This window comes from Rhododendron vialii, chromosome 2a (assembly GCF_030253575.1).
Source record: "Rhododendron vialii isolate Sample 1 chromosome 2a, ASM3025357v1".
Classification (NCBI taxonomy): domain Eukaryota; kingdom Viridiplantae; phylum Streptophyta; class Magnoliopsida; order Ericales; family Ericaceae; genus Rhododendron; species Rhododendron vialii.
This window is the reverse complement of record NC_080558.1, coordinates 33,227,454-33,237,110: the sequence shown is the minus strand read 5'-3', so window position 1 is coordinate 33,237,110 and position 9,657 is coordinate 33,227,454. Positions and strand designations below refer to the sequence as shown.

The window sequence follows — 9,657 nt, the reverse complement described above, 5'->3', positions numbered from 1 at the left end:
CTCTCACAAATCTGCAAGATTAAGCTAGAAACCATCAAAAAGACATGACAGCAGCATGAAAAGCACTTTTACAGATCAACTGATTGGATAACTAATAATCCAATCTGATTCGAGAATGTCCAAACTAATAACCCAATTTAACTACATAAGACACAAGAGCAGGGAAATAAAACTCTATCATACGGATTTTGAGCTCAGAAAACAGAATTTGAGAACACGGTTTCCCCAGACACAATGTGCTATCCAATCTCATATTTAGTCTCAAATGAGTGCCGACTATATTACATCATTGGTATTTTGGGAAAATTTTACCTTAAAAGGAGAAGTAGTAATTGCTATTGTCCACAAAAGCAATTTTGTGACTGACCAAACTTCAAGCAATTATTCTGTCTAAAAGAAGAACAAAAGGAAAAAACACGACAGGAATTACCACAAGACTGCCATCGGGTAAACTTGTAGTATATCTCAGTGTCCAAAAGTCACGAGCCACTGCCAATGTTGTTGGTGCGTAAGTCTGTTCAGATAAAAAATTCAACACATGAGAGGATTTACATCCATAAAGTGAAAGATCAATATTTTGGACATCTAAAATACTAAATTAGACCAACTGTCATTTAGCAAATAGGACAACCTGCATATATATTAGCTCCATCATCCCTCCATTTTCGGTGGGGATTGCCCCCAATACATCAAGACAGCGGCAGTCGCGAAACCAAGATGGACGATCTTTAAGGATTTCAGCAACCTGAAGCACAATTGGTTTTAGAAAGCATCAAAAACAAGGAAATGTTTTCTTACGACAAAACTAAAATTGAATTTTCCCTTTAATCCAATGCTTGAAGCAAAAACAAAATACAAACCTTCGTGGGCTCTAGGCTCACAAGACCGCAGGCTCGTGCTGCTACCCCACTACAGTTGCGGGAAACAGCAACGATGCCAATAGAATCCGGACCAGGCTACAATGAAGTCAAAAATGACTAGTGAGTTGTGAAGCTTAAGCAAAATAAATAAGACTAAAAAGTGATATTGCCCAGAAAAAGAGATTAATATCATGCCTTCATCCCAATCATCTGAACCCAATCGACAGCAGTTCCAGTAGCCTTAGAAAGGAACTCTGCCAAAGTCTCCTCAGCTATTGCGAGAAGACTAACACAAAAACACAGGCCTGAGCCAAGGAAAAGTATGAAACTATGAAAAAGAAGAGTGAGTTTTAAGAGAAGAGTTGGTTACCCAGCTGGGTTGTTGGCATCCCTTTGAGGATGCTGAGGCGTTGGGTTTTGCTGTTGGTGTTGATCACTCACGACCACAGACTCACAGCTACCGTCAGTGGTTGCAGTGGTGGATACCTATAATGACAAAATTTTAGGAAAGATAAGGGAAGAAAAACAATTGTAGGGCTTAAACACCGGGAGTTGGTATGCCATGTCCCTCACCAATTGCTTTCACAGAATCTCAACCATAATTTTGCCTAACCACACCCACAAACCATTTGAAGGCTTGAGGGATAGGTATGTTGTATTGTTGTGAAGGCATATCGGGTAATCCACAGACACCCATATACATATTTTTGTGTGTATCTTTCTTCATTTTCTTACCATAATCACTATCCCAGCCTAAACAAGCATAGGCTACATTCTATACATCTCCCAGCCTCTCTACATATTCCAAGGGAGTCTATATCATATTCCAAGGGATTCTATATCATCTCCCAGTCTCTCTACATATTCCAAGGGATTCTATATCATCCCAATGCTCCCATTTATCTCCAGTCAAACAAACAGATTGTTGGGACTGTAAAATGTGGATATCAACATTATTACTAGTAAAAGACCAAAGAAAATATATCAACTAGACGTAGTGTGAGAGAGAGAGAAGCCAAGTGTCAAATATGGAGAGCTTACAGTGTGCAGTTTCTGGCGCATGTATCCATTGTTATAAACAAGATGCGAGACCTGCTTCTGTAAGCGATCATTCTCCTCCATCAGCAGCTTGTTCATTGCAGTCAGCTTCCTGTTTACAGTCTGGAGACGAGAAGATTCCTTCCTCTGCTTTTCACGGCATCTGTTTAAGAAGTGCGTGTGAAACGTTACTCGGAAAGGGTCTCCATATTTTACTTAAGCATAACTACATATAAAAGGAGATGAACCTTCTCTCCATATTAATCCCTCCAGGTAAAGCAGAAGAGTACATTCCTATTAACTCTATTTGGATGTATTCCCTCTGATGCAACTGTTCAAATTGCTACCAAAGTTTCCATGTAATTGTTTGCATTACAAGAACTAGATTCATCACAACAAAAATATTAAAGTCAAGCACTTTCATACAATTCAACGGATGCCCACAAGAACTGACAAGAAGTTCATTTTAAGTGCCACAACAAGATTAAAAAAACAAACATAAATATCGAAAGATGGACAGCCAAATAAGATTATAACATAGTTAGCTAACTAATTTTGATAGCATATCTGGAAAAATGTATAGCAAGAGTGAACATCATGGTTTCTTCGGTTTACTATCATGATTTTAATACGGCAAAAAGATGAGCTGCCATTATCTTTCAAAATTTGATTTCAGATCCAACTAGAGAAATTACAGGGCAATATCCACCTAAAGAGAGAAAAGTTATCACTAGAAAATAAGCCAAAGAAATCAAAATGTCAAAAAATAACAGAATGATGATGACACAGAGCAAACTGTTAAGTGACATTACCATTAGATTCATCTCAACACAGCCGAGAAACACGATAAACCACTACCTATTATCAGGGCTGCAGCATACATTCCAAAAGGAATGAAAGAGAATTCTTCTTTCTACGCCTCACATTTGGAAGATATAAAACATAATAAAATGTAAATGGTAACTAAAAGAACCGGTAACAGGATGTGTGACAAAGAAGAAAGCCACTGCCAACATACCTAAAACTTAAATTCAGAAAGTGAAATGATAAGAAAAATAAGAGACAAGAAGATTGCATTTATATCCAAACATAAGAAAAGAGAAAGAAAGCCCTTTCAAACAATCCACTTCCTCATAAAGCAATGAAATAAAGTGAAAGGAAAAACGTTGGAAGAAGGATATTCTAGAAATGTCTCAAAAATACTTGGGGGAAAAAAAACATAGTTAGTGACAAACATAATGGGGGGAAAAAGCAAAGACATTAGGCCCAAAACATAAACAAATCGGGAAAACAAACAACCGAACCTTCGCATGCTTCCAATTCCAATTAAAGGCTAGAACTTTACTCGGGAAAAAAATTAATTAGCCAAATTCCGTTTGGTGGTAAAGTACCAGTTTGGAAATTCCACAAACACTTACTAAGAAAAATGCTTAATGAGATGAAAAAAAGGCCAAAATGGAAACCATTTCTCCCATTTCATTTTCTCCCAACCTGGCTACCCATGTGAGGGAATAAAAATAACAGAAAAAAGAAGATAAGGGTCAGAAACAGCTGTGTGCTCATAATAACATCATTTTTTCTGAAACATATATGGAAAATAAAAACAGGAAACTAGAGTACCCATTTAACAAAATCCTCCTACTCACAACCTCAAATGAGAAAATAGAAAGAAAATAAAACAATGAAGAGGGGAAAAAAAAAACGAGGTAAAAAACATCAGAACAAAAATCTTTGTCACTTGCCAAAAACAAGCCCAGTTTTTGTCGAAAATATAAGCCAAAAAAAATACAAGGAAAATACAAGCTCACTCTTAACAATCTTCCTAGTCACAAGTAGCCCAAGAACAAAAACATCCATCTTACTAGCATCCTTTTCCTCCAAACCACAGGAAAAAGCAAATCCCAATAAATAGACACAGATTTCAACAATAGCTCGTATGAGAAAAAGCCCATTTGGTTGAAAAATAAGACCCAAATTATTTTTTTATTGCAAGTGTTTATACAGCATAAGAGAAAATGATTATGGTAGCAAGATATGTGTGTGAAAAATATGCAAACACACACACACACACACACACACAGAGGGTTTTCTCTCTAGACTAGAAGAAGACTCTTAAATAATACCTGCGGTTCTGAAACCAGACTTTGATCTGTTTAGGCTCAATGTTAGAGAGAATGGGACACTCCCTAATGAGCTGCTGCCTTCTCATAGAGCTGGGTTTGGGGCATTCAGTATAAACCCTCTCTAATGCCTCCACTTGCTCAGGCGTATACCTCACGTACTTGCTCGAATCCATCTGTTGTCTGTTCCCACTACTGTTTGACTCTCTGTGCATCGAAAGTGCCATTTTTTACAGAGATCAACAAACCCGGAAAGAAATCTTTAAGAAACAGTTTTTAGAGAGAAATATTCTGTAGTTTTTGCATGACCGGGTAGGCTCTCTCTCCTCCAAGAGAGCCTCCTCTCTCACTCATCAGTTTAGTGTTTTATCTCTCTCTGTTTCGCAAAAGGGATTTGAGAACTGTTTGGGAAAAAAAGGCCAAGTTGAAGAAGAAGAGTTTTGAACAGGGATTTGCTGGTCTTTATCAATACCTCAATCTCGAGAATTTAGAGAAAGCGAAGGGTTGAGAGAGAGAGAGAGAGAGAGAGAGAGAAATCAACCCACAGAAACAGAGACAGAGCCAACGACAAAAACAAAAATAAAAACAAAAACCTTTTTATTATGAAGAAAAATATCACTCTTTTTCATCACGATAATAGTAGGAGGAGTCAGGTCCGGTCCATTATTTAGGGCTCGTTTGTATACGAAATATAAGAATCAGAGGTATTATTATGAATAAACGATAAAATAGTAGGGGTATTGATTAATAAATGATATATCACATTGATGTGATATTTATGAAAGAGAATTAAATAGTACGGAATAGTTGGTTTAGATGAGATATTAAAAATGAGGGATAAAATAGTATTTGATTTGAATGAAAGATAAAAGGGGATAAAGATTGTTTTATAATTGAAATGAAGGAGGAGTATTATTTCAGCCTTATCCGGGGTATTAACTAATAATACCCAAAACCCACCGAGAAATAATCCCCCACGAGGTTATCAGTATAAGAGAAAAGAGAGAAAACCTAATACCCATGTGTTTTTTGGTTGCCAAACCAGGTGATAAACCTGGGCCCATGGTCTTAGGAGGAGGAAAAACTAAATACCCCTTCTCAATACCCCATCCAAACAAGCCATTGGGTTTAATCCGGTCCAATTTTGGGCCGTTGTGAGCTCGGGAATGATTGAAATAGTTTATTTTGTCGAGTCTATTAAGTATATCATTCACACGTAAAAAATTAATTTAAACGAACATCAATAGATACATAAACAAAATATATAATTATGGAATTCGAAATATTCCATCCCTACCTATTACCAGTAATTAGTACACGAACGAAATATAATCCAGTTTCTATTCTTATTTAAATTTTTTTTTAAAATTTTAAATTCAAATATAATGAAAATGAAAAATAATTTTTTGATTTTTTTGCACTGTATAAAAAATTTCAATGAGATTTATCACACAAAATCTATATTGATAGAAAAATTATTTGTATAAATACATAATTTTTAAATTTTAAATGAAAAATTCTAAAATCAGCCCAGTGGGCTGACAATAGTGAGTATGAATGTGTATTAAAGAGTATAAAAAGTACACAGAAATACGTGTTTTTCTTGTCTTATAGTGTGTTTATCGTCAGCCCATTGAGCTGATAATAGCAAGACCGATTTTAAATTTTAAATTATCTTCTTCTTTTTTAAAATATATACCTTTTAGAGAAATCGAAACAACTCCTGACACAAATTAAATCAGGACTAAGGGTCCGTTCCAGAACTCAAAAAAAGTCCTTATTTTTTAAGAAGACAATTTCAAGTTCAAAAATTATGAGCTTGTTAAAAAACTAAAAATATGCAATATGGATTTTGTTTGGAAGATCTCGATGAGATCTTTTATACGATGCAAAAAAAATTGAAAAATTATTTTTCATTTACTTTATTTTTGAGTTTGAAAATGTGTAATAAGCTGCTTATTTTTTAAAAAGGTTTCTGGAACGGAGCCTAACAATTTGGAAGGAGGAAGAAAGTAGTATGTATAATATATATATAATAGAAAATAGAAAAAGGAATGCAGAGGGTCTGTTTAAATTTTGGCAGACCGCCAGAGGCTGTTTTAGACAAGAAAATGCGTATGGGCCTATGGGGTAGCTGTTGGTTTTTGCTGTAGCTCTCTCTCTCTCTCTCTCTCTCTCTCTCTCAAGGAAAATGAAAAGGTAGTAAGTCTGCTCTCTCTCCGCCCTGCATCACTTTCTCTCTCCTCTGTCTCTCTCTGTCTCTGATGATGCTGCATGCATTGGTGGAATATACATGTTGGCTGTATCATGTATGTGTATGTATGTTTTGTATGAATGTGGTGAAACTGTGGGTATGGTGCGCATGTGTGTTGGACATAGAGCATGCATGAATGGCGTGAGGAGAAAAATTGTCACTGTACAAACCGGTGCTTTGCTGGTGAAGGATCGTTCCGCTTTCTTTTTAAATTTTTATTTTAAAAATAAAGTAATTTTAAATTTAAATATAATAAAAATAAAAAATATTTTTTTAATTTTTTTTCACCGCTTAAAAGATTTTAATGAGATCTATCAAATAATATCCATATTGATAGAAAAATTATTTGCGTAAACACATAATTTTTGAGCTTGAAATTATTATTTTTTTTTAAAAAGGTCCTATTTTCGAAACTGGAATGACGCCTAACCAAGAACCCAAAAAGATCAAAACGGGGGGTGACCAAGAACCCAAACTCAGGGTTATGTTTACTTATTTTAGGCATCGGGTTAGAGCATCTCCAACAGGCTCAAGCACAACATAACCAAATTCGGGAACGGCTCTAATTGGAATCCAAAGGGTTCAAGGGGGGGGGGGAAGACCAAGAACCCAAACTCAGGGTAATGTTTACTTATTTTAGGCATCGGGTTAGAGCATCTCCAACAGGCTCAAGCACAACATAACCAAATTCGGGAACGGCTCTAATTGGAATCCAAAGGGTTCAAGCGAACTCTCTAGGTTAAAAAAATGCATTGAAACTTTTGTTTTTTTTGTTTATAAATTAAATTTTTCTTAATATTGCCGATGTTGAGTTACTCGTACATGGTAAAAATATAAAAGTCCAACTAAAATTGGACAAATATTATATAGCCCATTAAAATAAATAAGCTCATTCCAAGTAAGTTTGACCATTTGAAAACCTAAAACTTAAAGGGGTGCAAAAATTAAAAAAAAAAACAGGTAGAGTTCTATTCTTCTTTTACATGAGTAACAAATTTCTCCTCATTTTTACGACGAATACGTCTAAGGTCTCGCTCCAATCATCTAACGTAAGCATGGGTGGCTTTAATAGTATTTTATGGGCTTTAAGCGAATCTATTGGGTTAAAAAAAATACACTAAGATTTGTATTTTAATATAATTTGATTATTACGGAGTATTTGTTATTGTCACACTAGTCACTCGTGCATAGCCAATATAAGAGAAAATCTATTTAAATTTGTAAGTAAATAGATAATATATGACAACAAAACATAATTAATAAGGTTCAATTGTTTTAATCAAATAAAAATTTGTATTCAAGTTGCATTGCAAAATTTTTTGCACAATTTTGTCACTGCTGAACCAAAATTCTAGAGCTGTCACTGACCAAATTTGTAACGGTCCTGATTTTTGGTAAATAAAAAATTCAATAAAAATTTGAATTTTATTTTAATACTTGAATTTGCTTCCAAAAATTCCTATTTAATTTCTAATAATCCGTCATAATTAGATTTTAGTATTTTAAAATTATATTTGTTGGTTAGAGATTCTACTTGGCAAGTATAATTAGATTCTAACTATTTAGTTAGAGGAACCTAACTACCAATTCATCTAGTTACGTTCTCCTAACCCTAGATGAGCCTTTTGAACCTTTCAAACCCTAATGAAACCTTTTGGACCTAGGTTATTATATACATATACATACACACATATATATATGACTAGTCAATCAAGTTATACTTGTCATCTTGGATCTTTACCCATTGGACGATAAAAGTTAGGAAAACTTTTATCCATTGGACAATAGACTTTCCATTAAAAGATATCTATGTTAGATTGTTAAGTACAAATATATAGTTATATATAGGTATATATACATAGAGTCCCCTTCTTATAAGGATAACCTTATTTTAATAAAATGCGGACCTTCATTTCCCGATCAAATTTTGATGATCCGAGCCGCTCAATGTGTTCAGAACGTGATTTTTAGGGTACTCGCTAGAAATCAACAAAAAAAAAAGACCGGGAAGGGCTTTGTCCGAGCAGTTTTTGTTTATTTTTTATCTAACGGTTCAAATAAAAACTGCTCAAATCAAGCCCTTTCCAGTCATTTTTTTTGCCAATTTCTCACGGGTGTCCTTAAAATCACGTTCTGATCACATTGAGCGGCTCGGATCATCGATATCAGATCGGGAAAGGCGAGAAATAGGAGGTTCGCATATAAGGTCCTTATTTTAAGGTCCTTACTTGAAGATTTCTATATATACATATGCCTAAAAGGACATATAAGCATTATTTAAGTAGATATTACTTCACCCCATTAACCATTAGTTAATAACTACTAGGGAAAATATTATCCATTGGATAATAAAGTCAATCTTCCAACAAGTACTAGGATTTACTAAATAAATCATTTCCTAGATTTTCCATGTGATGATATACTTATATATATATATATATATATATATATATATATATATATACAGTCAGGTTCCGGTGAGGGATCCCTTACTTTTTTAAAATGCGGGACTTTCCTTCCCGATTGAATTTCGATGATCCGAGCCGCTCAAAGTGATCAGAACGTGATTTTAAGGGTCCCCGCGAGAAATCAGCAAAAAAAAAGACTGGGAAGGACTTCATCCGAGCAGTTTTCATTGAACAGTTCAAAAAAAACTGCTCGGATGAAGCCCTTCCCGGTCATTTTTTTTGCTGATTTCTCGCGGGGACCCTTAAAATCACGTTCTGCACACATTGAACGGTTCGGATTTTCAAAATTTGATCGGGAAATGAAAGTCCCTCATTTTAAAAAAATGAGGGATCCCTCACTTGATAATTTGTGTATATATATATATATATATATACCTAGTAGATTTAATACCCTAGATTTCCTAAGTATACTAGTACAATATTATAATATGAAACATGTGCCAATTTAGACTATTTTAATAAAGGATTTTGATCTTATAATTTTTTATTGGATACTTGGAAATCTTACTAGATTTCATAGTACTATTATATATATACTTGGACATGTGTGTATGAATTGTTTATTAGGAAAATCTTGGCCTAGGAAATCTTAAAAGATTATATAGTACATTAAGTGCATTCTTATATATATTACTTATACATAGAAGTATATATATATATGTAAGAGAGAGAGAGAGAGAGAGAGAGAGAGAGAGAGCGCCGAGAGGAGAGAGAGAGAGAGGCTGAGAGAGAGAATGAGGGAGAGATTGGAAAGATATGGGAGAGATTTGGAGGGAACCATGACATGATCTTCCTACATACTTTCATTGTCCTTATATATTTACCTATTCACACAACTTTGAACCATCACTCATCCTCCATCAAATCTTCTAAAAATCAAATCCAAAGCACTAAATCTAGCCATGCACGTGTAGAAC

General features: G+C 34.6%; 1 protein-coding gene across 1 annotated transcript in view; it reads right to left on the bottom strand.

Annotated features, from left to right (window-relative positions):
* LOC131316405 (homeobox-leucine zipper protein HOX32-like) overlaps positions 1 to 4,593 on the bottom strand; it is a 10,435-nt gene extending 5,842 nt beyond the window's left edge. Inside the window, exons 1-8 of the mRNA XM_058345753.1 lie at positions 4,022 to 4,593; positions 1,902 to 2,061; positions 1,231 to 1,346; positions 1,056 to 1,146; positions 861 to 956; positions 632 to 745; positions 431 to 514; positions 1 to 11 (exon numbers count right to left, since the gene is read on the bottom strand). The exon at positions 1 to 11 is cut by the window's left edge and continues 145 nt beyond it. Coding sequence (XP_058201736.1) covers positions 1 to 11; positions 431 to 514; positions 632 to 745; positions 861 to 956; positions 1,056 to 1,146; positions 1,231 to 1,346; positions 1,902 to 2,061; positions 4,022 to 4,245 — 896 coding nt within the window. The 5' untranslated portion in view covers positions 4,246 to 4,593. The remainder of the gene's footprint in view (positions 12 to 430; positions 515 to 631; positions 746 to 860; positions 957 to 1,055; positions 1,147 to 1,230; positions 1,347 to 1,901; positions 2,062 to 4,021) is intronic.
* Positions 4,594 to 9,657: the final 5,064 nt, after the last annotated feature.